Source organism: Mauremys reevesii, linkage group 22, assembly GCF_016161935.1.
Source record: "Mauremys reevesii isolate NIE-2019 linkage group 22, ASM1616193v1, whole genome shotgun sequence".
Classification (NCBI taxonomy): Eukaryota; Metazoa; Chordata; order Testudines; family Geoemydidae; genus Mauremys; species Mauremys reevesii.
Window position 1 is genome coordinate 5305058 of NC_052644.1, and position 18486 is coordinate 5323543.

General features: G+C 58.7%; 1 protein-coding gene across 2 annotated transcripts; it reads left to right on the forward strand.

Annotated features, from left to right (window-relative positions):
- Positions 1-275: 275 nt before the first annotated feature.
- On the forward strand, positions 276-5919 carry GNG8 (G protein subunit gamma 8). 2 transcript variants are annotated; one of them, XM_039510744.1, is made up of 3 exons: positions 276-339; positions 5002-5108; positions 5621-5919. In XM_039510744.1, exons 2-3 carry the CDS (start codon positions 5025-5027, stop codon positions 5747-5749), a joined length of 213 nt encoding a protein of 70 aa, XP_039366678.1. In that variant the 5' UTR covers positions 276-339; positions 5002-5024; the 3' UTR covers positions 5750-5919. The 2 variants fall into 2 exon arrangements, with proteins under 2 accessions (XP_039366678.1, XP_039366676.1); XM_039510742.1 differs by lacking the exon at positions 276-339 and adding an exon at positions 3315-3376.
- Positions 5920-18486: the final 12567 nt, after the last annotated feature.

Genomic DNA, 18486 nt, shown 5'->3' on the forward strand with positions numbered 1-18486 from the left:
TGTGCCCACATGTCTGTGTCTATCAAGGGGCTGGGGAAGGGTGTTTGCCCTTGGGTCTGTGTGTCCGTCCTGCCGTGTCTGCCCGTCTGTCCAGCCATGAGCGTGCTCACGTCTGTGCGTCCGTTTGTCCTTCCGTGTGTGAGCACGGGGCTCTGGTGCTGGCCCTGCCTTCCCCCACTCCGCCAGCCGCTGCGAGCCACCCTGCTGAGCCGGCGCCCCCCGGGGGGCAGGGGGAGGTGACACTCAGAGACGCTCCACACCAGAGGCTGCTGTGCCAGGGGAGCCGTCGCTGCTCACTCCATCCAGAGACAGCGAGAGACCCGGACACTTTGGCAACAGGTAGGAGCTGGCTCTGCACCCCCCCTCCACCCTGCGTCCCCTCCAAAGTGACCCACCCCCTCCTAAACCCCCCTGGGCTGGGGCTCTGACATGGGGAGTGCTGATCTCCCCTCTGGGCAGCTAGCGCCGAGTTGCAGAAGGCTCCCTGTTAGCTGGAGTGAACCCTGCTGTCCCCTAGGAACTCCTGGGACCCAGGGGGCATGGGTCCCCAGCTGCTCCCCGAGCATCTGACAGCCCAGCTAAAGCTCCCCCATGCCCCACACTGCTCCGTGCAGTGCCAGCGGGGGCCGGTGGGAGGCTGGGGTGCAGTCATGGCTAAAGGGGCATCTGGTCCTTCTCTGTCCTCTGGTCTCATAGCCTTTGCCAAGCAAGACTAACTGCCCCCTTCCCAGCATGCAGGTCAGGCTCCTTAGCCCTGTTTCAGGGAGGGGGACTCAGGGACAAAGACAGGAAGGGGTTTGCCCAGGGACCCCCAGCGAGTCAGGACTAGAACCAGGTGCTCTAGCTCCCAAGCCTCCCAGCTCTGGCCCCTAGACTCCATTCTGCTCCCAGAGCTGGGGCTAGAACCCAGCAGTCCTGATGCCCAGGTCCCTCACCTAATCTCTAGACCGGCCTTCTCTCCCGCTGCTGACACTTATTCCTTCTCTTGCACTCCCTCAGTGACAGGGAATAAAGTATCAACCTCCGGGCCCAAATCTCTGCCCATTCTTAGAACCGAGCAATCTTGCCCAGATACAATAGAGATGGCACTTATGTAAGAAGATAGATAGATAGATAGAGGGGGTGTATGGGGATGGATAGATAGATAGATAGAGGGGGTGTATTGGAGATAGATAGATAGATAGATAGATAGAAAGATAGATAGATAGATAGAGGGGGTGTATTGGGGATAGATAGATAGATAGATAGAGGGGGTGTATTGGGGATAGATAGATAGATAGATAGATAGATAGATAGATAGATAGATAGATAGATAGAGGGGGTGTATTGGGGATAGATAGATAGATAGATAGATAGATAGATAGATAAATAGATAGATAGATAGAGGGGGTGTATTGGGGATAGATAGATAGAGGGGGTGTATTGGGGATAGATAGATAGATAGATAGATAGATAGATAGATAGATGGGGTATATGTAGATAGATAGATAGAGGGGGTGTATGGGGATGGATAGATGATAGGGTGTATGGGGATAGATTGATCGATCTATCCCCAGAAGTTCTGAAAACTCTTTATCCCCAGCTCACCTTTGTTTCCAAGAGCTGCCGCCGAATAAACCAAATCACTGGTGAAGGTGAGTTCTAAGCCGGTCCGGATCCGTGCTGCAGGCCCTAAAACGGAGTGAGATTCCCGAATGGGTTTTGCAGGCTCAGCAGCTTCTGATCCATTTGGGTCAGCCCCAGAACCAGCCCCAGCCCCGGACTCTCCTGAGGCAGGGGGGACGTGTTCCACTGGCTCTGGGGTCTCAACTCACCACGCTGGAACTGAGTGGTCCAAGGATGTAGGAGATTTGATTTGTAATAACCCCCCATTCCCCCTCCTTCCTGCCCCATCTCTGCCCTCCCACCACAGACTTGCCAGTGTCCCTGCGGGTGGCAGCGCAGAGCCAGCTGTGCCATGCATTGGCCTGGCTTCCCAGGCAAGAGCTCTGTGGCTGGTGACCCTGCCCGAGGAGGCATGAGTCCAGCTGGATGTGCAGATCTGGAAGGAAGGAGGGCGTTTGTGCCTCCAGCAACTGATAGGGGTCAGATTCCAGGTCCCTGCAGCGGGGGACAGATCTGGAACTGAAAAACAAAGCAGCTGAGGCCCAGCCCCTCTGTTATTACCTGCTGAGAGCAGGGACCAGCATCTCCCCCAGCAGCAGCTGCGAAGCTAGGGAGGGCCTGGGGCAGTGAGAGGAATGCAGCTGGCACTTCAGGGCACCTGGGACATCTCCTCAGCAGGGTAACGTGTCTGCACGTGCCCACCCGTGCACGCTCACCGTTTGCAACCCCCCTGCATGCACACGCACACTCGTGTCCATGTGGAAGTCTTTGCACTCTCATATGCACACTTCAGCACACACGTACCTTCCCCATAGCCTTGTCCACACAGGCGCGTGCCCATAAGCCCATGCCCTCACATGCCCTTTCACACATACACGTGTGCAAATCCTTGCCCTCCCATGTGCACACTCATGCACTCCCATGCCCACATCCCCACAAGCACTAATGTCCGCAGGAACCTGCGCCCGGGCACACACACCCATTCAGACAAGCATGCAGGCATTCGTACACTAACACATGCCCTGGCACTAACTTGTGGATGCACGTCCGTGTGCCAGCGCACGCCAGCAACACGTACGTTTAGCTCTGCTGTTTCACGTGTAGGTGGCCTTCCTTGCTGGGGTGGGGAGCCTTAGGCTGCTGACTGGGGAAGCAGCCACAGCTGGGCCATGCCCCAATCAGGCCACAGCTGGCCCTTATAAGAGAGAGAGGGGGTGGGCTGCTGGGAAGCTCAGGGTGCCTAGAGTGAGGGAGGGCTGGGGAGCTCCAGGCTGGCAACTCCCCAGGCTGCAGGGCCTTGTCCAAGGCCCTATAGAGGCACTGGGTTGCAGAGAGATGCAGCAGGTCCAAACCCCCGTTGCCTGTGATGAGTGGCTGACACTGCAGCCTGCCCCAGGGCGCGGAGGCTAGTTGGTGACTGGCAGTAGCCTATGACTGAGGTGAGGTGGGGATAGTGGGTGGGGGCTCCCCAGGGAGGGGAGACCCTGAGAGTGAGGGGTTACTGCTGGGGGCAGCACCCCAGATAACAGGGCACCAGAGTCCAGGGGGGACGTGCGGGCCCAGCGGCAGGGGGCCTGCAGGGGGCACTCCGGTGGCTGAATGAGCTAATTCCCGAGACGACCAGTGGGAGGCGCGCTGGGTGAATCCCACATGCTTACAACCCTGCAGGCTCATAGGGCCGTGCAAATGAGATGCCCAGACAGCTCCCCTGGTGTTTTCTGTATGGAAGAACTGGATCAGGATGGGGGGCCTTTACAGCAGGACAAAGCAGGTGGATTTGACTTGAACCATCACCCCCCCAAACTCTAACAGACCCCTCTGAAAAGCTTCTCTGCTTCTCACTAACCTCCCAGTCACCCCCTTCCCTAGTATTTTAACAACTGCCTCTGCCCGAGGGGTCCTGGTGGGCCCCCATTCCTGATGGAGACTGTCACCCCAATATTCCTAACCCTGATGGGTGGGACCTTCCCCGGCGGAGCCATCTTCGTGGGATTTTACAGACCGGATCAGCACCTAGAACCGCCAAGATTCGCAGTGTTTCAGGCCTCCCTCCACCCCCGGTCCCCGCACAGCTAAGGGTGGGTTGGGTAAAGGCTGCCGGCACCGTCCCTTTAAAGGCCCTGCCCTGGGCTCCTAGCCATGCAGTGCCCCCTGCGGTGCCTTCCCTGTGCCAGCCCCGGGAACAGGTGACCTTTCCCTGCACCTGGCTGGGCAATTAGCCAGCTGCTTTGAGCATAGCTGATCAGGAGCCTCCTGCGGGCAGGGCTGGAGGGGAGGGGGATGCTGCTGAGCGGCCCTAATTAACCAGGCCTCCCAGATACAGCTCCCCCTCTTCCTGGAGTGTGGCTAATTTCCCTTCCTTGGATCAAGTCTGAGGCGGTGGGTTCCCCGCGGTCCCCAGCACAGCCGGCCTCCAGCCCCCTTCAGCTGCAGCCCCCCCTCCTGGCCCAGCGGCTCCACTGAGCTGCCTTTAAAGTTTAGCTCCGTGCTGGGGGGAGAGGCGTGGCTAGAGCAGAGGGGTTGGGGTGGGGGGCAGGGTGAGCTCATAGGCACATGCAAACATACCCGCATGCACATACATGTACTCTGCTTCCTTTCCCAGACGGGAAGACGAGCTCTGTGCAGCTCGACAGCGTGTATGCTCTGTAACAGATCCCCACAGGGTGACCAGATGTCCCTATTTTATAGGGACAGTCCTGATATTTGGGGCTTTTTCTTCCATAGGCGCCTATTACCCCCCCCCATCCCGATTTTTCCCACTTGCTGTCTGGTCACCCTAGATCCCCATCAATGCCTCACATAGGTGCCACTCAGCGAGGATGAGCTTTGCCTCCGACAAAGTGGGTATTCACCCACGAAAGCTCATGCTCCAATACGTCTGTTAGTCTATAAGGTGCCACCGGACTCTTTGCTGCTTTTACAGATCCAGACTAACACGGCTACCCCCTCTGATACTCAGCACGGATGATTCTGTCCTTCCTGATCAGGAGCCGTCCTGGAGCCAACACCTGGAGGGGAAGGGCCCCGTATCCCATTGCCTGCCCGCCCGAGCCAGCCAGTCCCCACCGCCCTGGGGCTGGATCAGAGCTGGCGCCCCCTATAGATGAGTAGGGTGACCAGATCTCCTGATTTTTGAGGGACAGTCCTGATATTTGGGCCTTAGTGTTATATAGGTGCCTATTACCGCCCCCCACCCCCATCCCGATTTTTCATACTTGCTGTCTGGTCACCCTATAGACAAGGGAGCTGGGAGGGGCAGGCTTGGCCCTGGGGCTCGGGGAGTCGTGTCCCGATGGTGACAGCAGCCCGTGACGAGTTACATCTGCTCTCTCTGCCCCCCCCACCTTCCCCTTACTCCCCCCGCTCCACTCGCCCCTCTCCGCCGGCTCCCTGCAGGGCAAGCGCCTGGCTGGGGAACCATGTCCAATAACATGGCCAAGATCGCCGAGGCTCGCAAGACGGTGGAGCAGCTCAAGCTGGAGGTGAACATCGACCGCATGAAGGTGTGACCCCCCCCCCCCCACACACACACGCCACTGTCTCCACTGCTGTGGAAGCTCCACCCCTAATGCCATCCCCTCTGCATGATGGCTGTGTGGGGAGCTCCCGGCTATGCCAGCCCCAGCCTCTCCCAGCAGGGGGCGCTGTGGGGAGTGGGGCAGAAGCTGGCTGGGGGGGAGCTCCTGGATACTCCAGCCCCAGTCTCTCCCAGCAGGGGGCGCTGTGGGGAGCGGGGCAGGGGCACTGGCTGTGGGGGGAGCTCCCAGCTACTTCAGCCCCGGTGTCTCCCAGCAGGGGGGCGCTGTGGGGAGCAGGGCAGGGGCACTGGCTGTGGGGGGAGCTCCCAGCTACTCCAGCCCCAGTCTCTCCCAGCAGGGGGCGCTGTGGGGAGCGGGGCAGGAGCTGGCTGGTGGGGGAGCACTGGCTGGGAGATCGCCCAGTGGCTCTGTTGCCAGCAGAGGGTGCTCTCCCTGGGCTCCAGCTGGCGTGTTTAACCCTTTCCTCCCCATGGCAGGTGTCAAAGGCGGCGGCGGATTTGCTGGCCTACTGTGAGGCGCACGCCAAAGAGGACCCACTGGTGACCCCGGTGCCCTCCTCGGAGAACCCCTTCCGTGAAAAGCGGCTCTTCTGCATCGTGCTGTGAGCCCTGCGGCCAGCGACTCAGCGCACACCCCCCCCCGGGTGCCGCTTCAGAGCGGCACCGCTAGCTTTAGTGTAGGGGAGCGGAGAGTGGGTCAGAGACCGGCAGGGGGAGACACTGGGGCTGCACACCTTGACTGACCTGGGGACTCTGCTTCACCTTTCCTCCTCTTCCCCCCCCCCCCCGCACTTAACATTATCTCTGTGGATTCACCCTTGGCTGCTGTTTTCAAGGTCAATAAACACATTGCTGAGTTTCCCTCCCTCTGCCCCTGCCCGTTCATTGCGTCCCCAGCCCCTGTCCCTCCACACCCCCAGCTCCTATCCCTCCCACTGCCCCCACGTGGTCACTGAGCCCCCAGGTCCCATCCCCCCTGCTGCTGCTACCTGGTCACTCAGCCCCCAGGTCCTGTCCCCCCTGCTGCTGCTACCTGGTCACTCAGCCCCCAGGTCCTGTCCCCCCCCGAGTCCACTCCTAGGGTTCATCTGCCACCACCCACTCACAGGGCCCCCAATCCCTGAATCCCCAGGTCCTGTCTCCCCACCCCCGCTGTCCCCATCCAGTCACGAAGCCCCGAGGGCCCGTCTCCCAGGGGGATGGGGGATGCCTAGAGTGGCTGACAGATATTCAGGGACTCAGTCCCCTCCTATGTAGCAGGCTCTGTGGCACCGTGGCCCTCAGTGGGGGGAGATGAGGCTGTGTCCCCATTGCCCAGGCCCCCGCGGAGGTGTTTGCTCCCCGCCGGGCAAGCGAGTGCTGTGGCTGTGAGGCCGTGGGGTGCCATGTGTCTATGAACAGGGGAGGAGTGGGGTGGGGGGGAGGGACCAGAAGCCGGCATGCTGCCCCTCCCCTGTTATAACAGGGTGACATCCAGGGCTGTGGGAAGAGATTGGAGTTACCGGCTTAGCCCCATAGGCAGGACCCAGGTCAGAGTGACTCTGGGTTAATGTGCCTGCCGTACAGCAGGGGCTGGAGCCACTGGCTGCACTGGGAGCTGTTACACACACACATGCACAACATCCACACATATGCATGCCTGGATGCGCACGCCTGCGCACACACGTATGCACATGGATGAACATACAAGCATGCACAGGCATGTGTGCATGTACACACCTGCACACAAGCCTGGATGAACAGGGATGCAAACACAGACACATGCCTGTCTACACATGGATGCACAGATGCATGCATGGATGCACACGCATACCTACCGACACATGCACACAGTGGCATTGGAACACGTTTAATGGCGGGGGTGCTGAAAGCCAGCGCCCTTACCTCTCTCCATGGCCCCCTCCCTGCTGGGGCTGGGAGCAGGGCCATGTCTCTAAGGGGGGGACGGACGACTGGGATGGGGTAAGGGGGCCAAGGCTGGGGCCACATCCATCTCTAGCGAGTATACACCTGAAATGGGGAGGACCCACAGAGGTTGGGGTGCTAATGGGTAATGACTTGGAGGACTGGCCGGATGGCACTCAGAGTGCCCTGGTCCTTACCCGGAGCCAGAGCCAGCGAGGGACATGGGACCTCCCAAACGGGGGACCAAAGCACCGAGGGTAGGGCTTGACAGGGCTGGGCTGGAGCCTCCGTCCCAAGGTGGGGAAACCGAGGCACTGCCAGCCGGGGCTGTATATTCCAACCCAGCAGCTGAATTCCAGACGGAGCTGCGGGAGGATCCCTCCTTAGAGAAGCTGAGGGCCCTGGCTGGCCACAGCAGTGCAGGGTCCCAGGGGGAGGACCACCGGGAGAGATTCCTGTGGGAGAAGGGATTCCTGTTCTGGGGATGGGCTGGTTTGGGGCAAACGGAACCATGGAAAGCCAGGAGGCAGGGAGTGGCCCCAGAGGTACCACCGCAGACTGTTGTACTTGGCCCACGATATTCCCCTGTTAGGGCATCCGGCGCTCCAGGCAGAGGCTGCTGCAGAACTTTTACTGGCCCGGGATCTTTGACGCTGCCCAACAGTATTGCAGGTCCTGTGACTCCTGCAGAGGGTGGGGAAGGCCCAGGATAAGTGTAAAGCAGCTCTGAGACCTTTGCCCATCATAGAGGAGCCTTTCCAGAAGGTGGCCGTGGACATAGTGGGGCCCCTCAGCAGGGCGACCTGGTCGGGAAAGAAATACATCCTGGTGGTGGTAGATTTCTCTACTCGCTACCCCGAGGCGGTGGCCTTGTCCTCTATTGAGGGGGAGACCGTGGCTGACGCGCTACTGACCATTTTCAGCAGAGTGGGGTTCCCCAAAGGGGTCCTTACAGACCAGGGTCCATCCTCATGTCAACCCTGCTCCAGTGCTTGTGGGAGACGTGTGGGGTCTGGCACACCTGGGCCTCGGCGTATCACCCTCAGTCCAACGGGCTGGTGGAGAGGTTCAATGGGACCCTAAAGATGATGCTGAAAACATTTATGGACCAGCATCTGCAGGACTGGGACAAGTATTTACCTGCCTGCTGTTTGCATACAGGGAATTACCCCAGGGGTTTCCCCGTTTGAGTTGCTGTATGGGAGGAGAGTGAGGGGACCCCTGGACTGGATGAGGGATGAGTGGGAGGGGAAGGCCTCTCCCGATGGAGAATCAGTGGTGGAGTATGTACTGACCTTCTGGGAAAAGCTCGCAGAGCTCATGGGCTTGGCCAGGGGAAACTTAGCCAGGGCACAAAGGAAGCAGAAGGTCTGGTACGACCGCTCAGCACGTGCCCGCTGCTATGCTACCGGGGACCAGGTGATGCTTCTCATCCCCGTGAGGAGGAACAAGCTGCCTGGGACGGCCCCTTCAAGGTCATCAGACAGGTAAACGAGGTGAACTATGTCGTGGAACTGTCCAGCCGGGCACACAGCCACCGGGTGCATCATGTCAACATGATGAAGCCGTACTGGGACAGGGAGAAGTTGGTGCTGGCGGGGTGTGGGCAGTGGGAGGAGAAGGGGTGGGTCTCCCACCTGAGCTGGGGCTGACCCCTCGCTGGAATCAATTCCCCTCTCAGAGCAGCTAACTCCTGTCCGGCAGGCTGAGATCAGAGGGGTGCTGCATTCGTACCAGCGGCTGATCTCCAACAGGCCTGGGCTCACTAACCTGGCTGTTAACCTGGTGGAGACGGGAGCCAACCTTCCCATCAGGTGTTCATGGTCACTGGGAAAACAGCCCAGGACCTGGTGAGAGAGGTGAGAGACATGCTGGCTTTAGGGGTGATCCAGCCGCCCTCCAGCCCCTGGGCCTCACCCATGGTGCTGGTCCCCGAGAAGGACGGGTGGATCCGGTTCTGTGTGGACTATGGGGAGCTCAGTGCCATCACCATGTCTGATGCCTACCCCATGCCTAGGACTGACGAGATCCTAGATAAGTTGGGGGGGCGCCCGGTACCTCACTACTATGGATCTCACCAAAGGCTACTGGCAGGTGCCTTTGGACCCGGAGGCCAGGGCGAAGTCTGTCTTCACCACCCCAATAGGGCTCTGCGAGTTCTTGGTCCTGCCTTTTGGCCTCAAGGGGGCGCCTGCCACCTTCCAGCGCCTGGTGGATCAGTTACCGAGGGGGATGCAGGACTTTCATCTAGTGTATATTGACAATATTTGTGTCTTTAGCCAGACCTGGGAGGAACATGTGCCCCGGGTGGAGAGGGGGCTGGGGCACCTCCAGGATGCAGGACTGACCGTAAAAGCTGGAAAGTGCAAGGTGGGCATGGCAGAGGTGTCATACCTGGGCCACAAGGTGAGGGGTGGCCACCTGAAGCTGGAGCCGGCCAAGGTGGAGGCGATCCAGGATTGTCCGGCTCCCCAGACTAAGAAGAAGGTCCAGGCTTTCATTGGGATGGCAGGGTACTACCAGAGGTTTGTGCCCCACTTTAGCTCCCTGGCAGCTCCCCTTATGGACAAGGTGGTCTGGACCGAGCGGTGCCAGAGGGCTCTCTGTGCGCTGAAGGGGGCACTCATCCAGAGCCCGGTGCTGGTAAACCCGGATTTTAACAAACCCATCCTGGTGTTCACTGGTGCCTTAGACACGGGGCTGGCTGCGGTGCTGATGCAAACTGATACTAAGGGCGAGAGACACCCCACTGTGTACCTGAGCAAGAAGCTGCTGCCCCGGGAGCAGCACTATGTGGCCATGGAGAAGGGAGGCCTGGCCGTGGGGTGGGCCCTTAAAAAGCTGCAGCCGTATCTATTTGGGCGGCGCTTCACTGTGGACACTGACCGTTCGCCCCTGACGTGGTTGCACCAAATGAAAGGGGCTAATGCCAAGCTGCCGAGATGGAGCCTGCTCCTCCAGGGGTCTGACATGGAGGTGGCACATGTGAGGGGGAGGGCCAGTGTTATAGCCAATGCTTTATCGGGGGCGGCGGCCCTGAACTCCCCCAGGTCACTGGCCAAGTGACCCTGCTCAGTTCAGACTCGAAGGTGGGAGAGAGGTGACAGTGGGGGGGATTTTCTTGTTTTTTTCAACATTTGCGTGCAGGAGGGTGGGACGCAGTTTCCCCGGGTGTTACTGGTTTAACAAGGTGAGGGGAGAGGGAGTTTGTTGGTACAGAGGACCAGCGAGGGAACTTGGGACCCCAGCCAATGGCCTGGAGAATGGAGACCCCAGCGACTGGGGACCCGGAGGCCCAGCTTGGATGCCACAGCCGGTTCTGGCCAGTGGGAGGACAATGGGCTGCAGAGAGAGGACCCCGGTGACCTGACCAGCCGGCTCCAGCCAGAAGGGGACAGAGGAGGACAGCTGAGAGGAGAGGAGGCCCAGGGGACCCTGTTTACCTGGACAGAAGACAAAGGACAGAGGTGGGGCTTGGAGGCAGGTGATATCAGATGCCCAGCTGGAAAGCACCCAAGGGGCTCGGGACTGGAGAGAGAGAGCAGGCAGAGCCCACCCGGATGTGCTGGGCTGAGGGAGGCCAGGCCTGAGGCCCTGAGAGGTTCCTGCTCTGTGTTCAACCCTCAATAAACCCTCCTGTGTTACGCTGGCTGAGAATCGCTCCGGGCTAGAGAGCAGGGTGGCATTATTCCCTCTGGGTGTGGAGGCCCCGGGGGTCCAGAGCGGGGCACTCCCTGAGGGGGCCACGGGGAGAGACAGGGGTGCTAAGGCTCAGAGAGGTGCGGTTCCAGGAGGCAGGGGGGCTTAACCCCCGAGAGAGAGTGGAGCCCCGAGAAGGGCTGTCGCACTGAAGGGGGTCCCGCCCCAGGGACCGTACGGGGCCAAGACTGGGCACGACCCGTGAGTCCGGGACAGTGGCCAGACACAGTGTCCTGTGTGTTTCCTCCCCAAGGGAGGCGGCGAGTCCCTTGCTGGGATTCCTGGTGCCAGCCCACCACCTAGTGGTCATCTGGGCAAGTGCTCTTCAGTGCAGCTGGCCGTGGGTGCTGGGTGATGGCTTGCCTGGCTGGGGGAGTGGGACCACACAGCACCCATTGCCCCCAATGCACTGCTGCCTGCTCCAGCTGGTCGTCGCCAGCTAAGCTGCGTTGGACCTGGCGAGAGCTTGGCTGGGAGCCACCCAGGGAAAGCTGGGAGCTGCCCCGGGAATGGAAGTGAATCAATGCCCGCCCCCCCACGCGCCCCCATCACCCCGCGGTTAAGGCTCAGCAGACCCAGGTTCTGGTCCCTATCGGCGACTCACTGCCCACTCCCTGCCTCAGTTTCCCCTCCCACCCACTGCGTATCTCGATTGTGCGCTGGCAGGGGCTGTCTCTCACTCTGTGCCTGTGAGCACCTGGTGCAGAGGGGCCTCCGGATGCTATCGTAATGCCCCTAATAGCACGCCCATTGCCCTGGGTTGGGGGCTGTGCTCAGAAGGGGGGGTCAGACCAGGCAGGAGCTGCCACCTGGTGGTTTATTGTGTCGCTTTGCGGGGTGGGGGCAGGGACTGGACACTGCGACACCCGGATTGGGGCACTCTCTCTGCTGTGCAAGCTATGGCACAAGAAAAACCCCAGCGCTAAAAGCATGGGGAATGCCCCCCCCAACCAGCCCCCTGACTCCCCTTTGAGCCCAGCCCTGCTCCCCCCCCAAGGGAAAAGGCCAGGACAGCTGCCTCGTCACTCAGTGGCAGGAAAAGGGGCCAAACTGACTCTGGGCTGCCCCCCCCCCCCCAAAGTGACTCCTGAGGCTGGGTTTCCCCCCAGTGAATCTGAGCTTCCTCCCCATGGCTGCTCCTGTCCTCCCCCCGCCCCCAGTGCCGGAGCTCCCTTCATGACTCCTACTAGGCTCCCCCCACCCAAGGTTCCTGGCTCCGTTCCCCTGTCCCTGTTTCTTGTTCTTCGCAGAGTCCCTGCGCTGCGCCAGCCCATAAAGCACCGTGACTGCTTTACTAGCCGGCCTCCCGGCGCGAATACCTTTCCCCTAAGAGGAAGAGTAAACAGGTCCCTGCGTGGCTGCCCTCCCTCCTGCGCCCTCGCAGCCCGGCTGCCCCTGGCCATGTACATTCATGGGCATGGAAAGAGAGGCAGCCAGAGGGACCCAGCTGAGCCCAGCGTACCCCAGCTCCGGAGCGAGGCAGGGCCCATTCTGACGCAGCCCAAGAGACACTCGCCGCGGATGGTCCAGGTTGAATCGGGGGGCTGATAATGTGGCCCAGTGCACCCCCTTGACTTGCCCAGTGCACCCCTTTTCCCAGGGTGTGCCCCCTCCTGCAATCTGCCCCCCCCCCCTGTGGAGCCAGCCACCTAGCGATTGCCAGTTGTCTATCCAGGTCTGAGGAAATGCACTGGGCCGTCGAGGGAATTAGCTAATGAATTAGCCAGTCACCTGCCCTGTTCCACATTTGTGCCTTATTTCTAATGGGAATTTGTCTGGCTTGAACGTCCAGCCACTGGTTCTCGTTCTGTCTTTCTCCCAACTGCTAATCTTTGGACTCTGTTCCACCCCAGACGTAGCCGCATTTCAGACCCCCAGCCTGGCCTGCAACACTGATCTCTGCCTGCAAGCCTCAGGAATTATTATCCGGCTTGGAGCAATCAGGGCCTCCCAGTACCTCCTTCGTGCATTTGGAACATGATAGCTAAATTGCTTACCGCTCCCGTGATTAGGCTCCAATCTCAGCCATGTTCAATTATTTACAGCCCTATTAGCCACTATTGATTTACAATCCTTCCTGCTCATCAGGGCTATAATTGCATCTGACTTCCCTCCGTCTCCCCCGCATCTAGGCCTCTGAAACTTGCATCATGTCTCCTGCTCTGCCTGGGATGCGCCAGCTGCGGTTAAAGCGATACGGCCCCTTTTTTCCTCCCCCACTCCTGCAACCCCGGAGTGCCTCAGCTGAGACGAGCAGCGGCCAATGCTAACAGCATCGACGTGGACTGTCAGTAGGTTTCAGAGCCAACGCTGCCTTGAGCTGATTGGAGGGCTGCCTTCGAGCTGTCGTTTCAGGCCCTGTGCAGACTCAGGCAGAGAGCTCCGTGCCAGGTCTGTTTGGAAGGCTTTCCTTGTGAACACTTCAGGGCAAGGAAAAATTGCCAAAGGCGCAGACAAGAGCCAGGGAAATGAGTCGAGGACTGGCTGCAATGGCTTATACTGAGCTCAAGGTGGTTAGTTTGTTGATGAGTCTGAGCGGTGACTTGCTTACAGTGCATAAGAAATTCCCGGGTCCTAAAGGGCTCTTTCATTTAGTCCAGAACAAGGACCAGCGGCTGGGAGTTAAAGCCAGACACATTTAAGTGAGAACTGCGGCCTGATTTTTAACAGCGAAGGTGACTGAGCACTGGAGTCAGTTGCCAAGGGACGTGGTGGATTCCCCATCTCCGAGTGCAGCCGGGCGGCCTTTCTGGAGATGTGTTAGCCAAACACGAGTCACGGGGCTCAGGACAGGGGGAGCTGGAGGAAGTTCTGTGGCCTGTGGAGATCAGCCCAGGTAACTTAATGGTCCCTTCTTGGCCTTAAACTTGATAAATCTTCCTCTGGGCTTTTGAAGTGCCCAAGGCCCTGTATGTTCTGAGGGCTGCTGGTGGGTAAATAGATGCTCATAACAACTCCCAGGGCTACTCAAAGCCAATTTAAATCCCATGGGATATGGTGAGTCAGCAGGGTCATCTTGGTTCAATCAAACCAGTAGGAATGTAGTACTGGGACCTGGCTTTCAAGGCGTGCTGGGTGACCCATGTCTTGGGTGTGTGATAAGGCGAGAGGCAGGAACCTGTGCAGCTAGAATCCATTAATAAAAAACAGTCACAGGGACTTGCAAAGTTGGGGGAGGGTCAGCCTGGTGGTTAAGGTACCTGCCTAAGCCTCAGGATACCCAGGTTCAATTCCTAGCTTTGTGATGGAGAGTGAGTGATTTCCTTGTGCCTCAGTTTTTCCTGTCTGTATAATGGGTGTGATGACACAACTGTAGCTCTAGCAATGAAAATGGCTACGTAAAAGTGAATTATTAGCATCTGAGCCACCTGTTCTGACTACCAGAGACCAGACTAGTTCAACCATTGGGATTTTCTGATTTGGCATAAGGCAAACCACTAATGAAGAAGTCAGTTCTTATTATTTATTTGCATTATGGTAGTTCCCACCTGGAATCAGGGCCCTGTCGGGCCGGGTGCTGCCCAGACACACAGTGACCGAGATCAGGGCCCCGTCGCACCAGGCGCTGCCCAGACACACAGTGACCGAGATCAGGGCCCCGTCGTGCCGGGCGCTGCACAGACACACAGTGACCGAGATCAGGGCCCCATCGTGCTGGGCGTTGCACACACAGCGACCGAGATTGGGACCCTGTCGTGCCAGGTGCTGCACAGACAGAATGAGACAGTCCCTGCCCCCAAAGAGCTACCGTCTACATGGACAAGACAGACAGCAGAAGGGTGGTTATTCCATGGGATCACACAGGGAGTCTGCAGCAAAGCTGAGAACTGACCCAAATCACTGGGATCCCTGGCCAATGCCTGAGCCCCGAGATCAGCCTTTGCCTCCAGCAGGGCTCTCAGCCTGGCCAGGCAGGGCTGGCGAGGCCGGTGGGAAAGGAGGACAATTGTACCTGAGCTCAGGAGGCCCCCACCCAAACCTCTGCAACTGGAATGACGTGGGAGGGGCTGGGGCCCCAGCTAATGGGGTGTCCCAGGACCCCGAGATCCTCTTGCTGGGCCTTTCTCCTACCTGGAATCGGCACCAGCTGAAATCTCACTTCTTCCTGCTCGCACCGAAGCTAACGGCTAAGGCACTGCAGCGGGGCTGGGCTGCGGGAGGGAGATGGGGATGGGGGAGCTCAGCTGGGGGGCTCCATCCTCGGCCAGCAATAGCGCTTCCCGCTGACAGGAAATGCCTAACGCCTGACATAACCCCAGTGCAGTCCTGGGGGAGTTAGAGGCAGAGCCAGCTCCTAAATCCCCTGCTCTAATCACTACATCACCCCGCCCCCCACCCCCGACCCAGGGCCAGAAATAGAACCCAGGAGTCCTGACCTCCAATCTTTTTGCCCGAGACCCCGCTCCCCACCCAGAGCTGAGGACGCAACCCAGGAATGCTGAGCCCCAGTCCCACCCCCCTCGATTCTAACCACCAGCCAATGCCCCCTTCTAGGGCTAGTGGCCCCCGGCTTTGACGAGCCCACCCTGCTGCCCAACGCTTGAGCAGCTGCTGCCAGCAGAGACCATCCAAGTCTGCGTCACTCCTCAAAGATCCCCATAGGGCGACGAGGTCCCAGCGCGCGGGGGGAGCGGCACAGATGAGCCCCCGGGTCACAAGCGGATCACCCTGCCCAAATCCAGCCCCACAGCGCTGTCACTCTGGAAGGCCACCCAGAACCCCCTCTCCAAGGAGCGCTTGCCCCAAGCCCAGCCCAGCGCCCACCCCCTCCACGCGGTGGAAGCTGGTGAGTGACGAGCCCCGGGGGGATCGTGTGGAAGGAAACATGCAGCGTGAGTCATGGAGACACATGGAAGCTCTTACAGCTGGGGGGATTCCTCCCCCCCCCCCAAATAACGGGATGCCCCAGGGCTTTGCTAACAGACAGCTTGGAAAATCCAGTCACACCCACATGGCCATTCCCCAACTGCTGCTCACAGCTGGTAGCCATCTGATTGGGAGGCAGACCCCTCTCTAGCCATCCATGTATCCATCCATCCCCCTTTATTTATCCTGTCCCAGACTCACCCCTTCCCCCTTCTCTCTGTCCCCAGGCACACCCCTCTATTGATCCAGCCAGCCCCATAGCCACGCCCCTCCAGCCCCATTCACACGCTGTCATTGATCTACCCCTCTGCCTATACACACTCCTCTCTCTATCTAGGCGCATACAGACCCTTTTACCTCCCTATCCTCATGCGTGCCCCTTTCCCCATAAATCCACCCGACCCTATACACCCCCATCTATCTAGCTATCTAGCTAGCTATCTATCTATCTCTCCTCATGCGTACCCCTTTACCCTCAATCCACCCAACCCTATACACCCCCATCTATCTATCTATCCATCCTCATGCGTACCCCTTTACCCTCAATCCACCCAACCCTATACACCCCATCTATCTATCTATCTATCTATCTATCTATCTTTCCTCATGCGTACCCCTTTCCCCATCAATCCACCCAATCCTATACACCCCATCTATCTATCTATCTATCTATCTATCTATCTATCTATCCTCATGCATACCCCTTTACCCTCAATCCACCCAACCCTATACACCCCCATCTATCTATCTCTCCTCATGTGTACCCCTTTATCCATCTCTCCATCAATCCACCCAACCCTATACACCCCATCTATCTATCCTCATGCATACCCCTTTCCCCATCAATCCACCCAACCCTATACACCCCATCTATCTATCTATCTATCTATCTATCTATCTATCTATCCACGATTATCAGCTCAGGAGTAGAACGTATCAAATTATAACCAATCCAACACCAGTTAGGGTTTTCCCAGCAACACACACAGCCCACTTGGTCCTTCCCAGCCCCGGTGAGGATACAGCTCCGACCTTCCTGCTTCTGAAGCCCAGGCCTCCCTGCATTTGATCTAAAGGAGAATCTCCATTTGATCTTAGCACTATAGGGCCTAGGACACACCGCTGTCATGCCAGCTCACGCTGGCATCTTGCGCTAAGCAGGGCCAGGCTTAGTCCACAGTTGGATGGGAGACTCACCAAGTCCCCAGCTCAGTGGGAAGTGGCGTGGATGAGGCAGGAGGGGGCGCTCTGCCTTCTCTGTACCCAAATTGACTACTTTCCTCCCCGCAGGGCTGGGATCTGGATCCATTTCTTCTTGGTCCTGCCAGTGATTGTGGGCTGGGATCTGTAACCTAAACTCCCCACGCAGGCACTTCCCAGGGGAGCTATTACTCTCCGTGTGTGGCCCTGACATGCGTGTTACATGGGCGGTTTGGCAGGCAGGGCCCCTGCACCCCACCCCATGTCAAGCCGGGTTATAAAATCAGTGATTGAAAGCGGCTGGGCCTGTGGCTCAGGAGGGAGGAAAATGGCCCTGCTGTGATCAGAGCCGGAGGTGAAGCCTATGTCATTGTTAATTTCAGCCCCAGGAGTGGCTCTCTGTAAGGCCATGGTCAGGGGGTCTGCATGACCAGGCAGGGCTGGGCAGGACATGCCTGGGGGGGGGGGGTGTGGCAGCCATTGGAAGTTCACCCTTCCCAGGCCCCATCCTTAGTCCGAGTAGGTCTGAGGTCCTGTGTCCTTGAGATTAGATCTTCCTGCTCCCTAAATCCGCTATCGCAGATTGAGGGCTAATCACCTTCACACTGCTGGCCAGTGCCAGATTAGCCAAGAGAGAGGGTTAATCCCCCCCTCCCCCAGCACAGTGTTGTCCTGGCTCCAGATGATCTGAGACTGAGGGTACAATTCCCTCACAGTGCTGTCCCGTGCCAGGTTATCAGGGCTAATCCCCTCACAGTGCTGTCCTGTGCCAGGTTATCAGGGCTAATCCCCTCACACTGCTGTCCCGTGCCAGGTTATCAGGGTTAATCCCCCGACACTGCTGTCCCGTGCCAGGTTATCAGGGCTAATCCCCTCACACTGCTGTCCCGTGCCAGGTTATCAGGGCTAATCCCCTCACACTGCTGTCCCGTGCCAGGTTATCAGGTCTAATCCCCCACACTGCTGTCCCGTGCCAGGTTATCAGGGCTAATCCCCTCACACTGCTGTCCCGTGCCAGGTTATCAGGGCTAATCCCCTCACACTGCTGTCCCGTGCCAGGTTATCAGGGCTAATCCCCCCACACTGCTGTCCCGTGCCAGGTTATCAGGGCTAATCCCCTCACACTGCTGTCCCGTGCCAGGTTATCAGGGCTAATCCCCTCACACTGCTGTCCCGTGCCAGGTTATCAGGGCTAATCCCCTCACACTGCTGTCCCGTGCCAGGTTATCAGGGCTAATCCCCTCACACTGCTGTCCCGTGCCAGGTTATCAGGGCTAATCCCCACACACTGCTGTCCCGTGCCAGGTTATCAGGGCTAATCCCCTCACACTGCTGCCCCGTGTCAGGTTATCAGGGCTAATCCCCTCACACTGCTGTCCCGTGCCAGGTTATCAGGGCTAATCCCCCCACACTGCTGTCCCGTGCCAGGTTATCAGGGTTAATCCCCTCACACTGCTGTCCCGTGCCAGGTTATCAGGGTTAATCCCCCCACACTGCTGTCCCGTGCCAGGTTATCAGGGCTAATCCCCTCACACTGCTGTCCCGTGCCAGGTTATCAGGGCTAATCCCCTCACACTGCTGTCCCGTGCCAGGTTATCAGGGCTAATCCCCTCACACCACTGTCCTTTGCCAGGTTATCAGGAATAATCTCCTCCTGGTGCTCTCCCATGCCA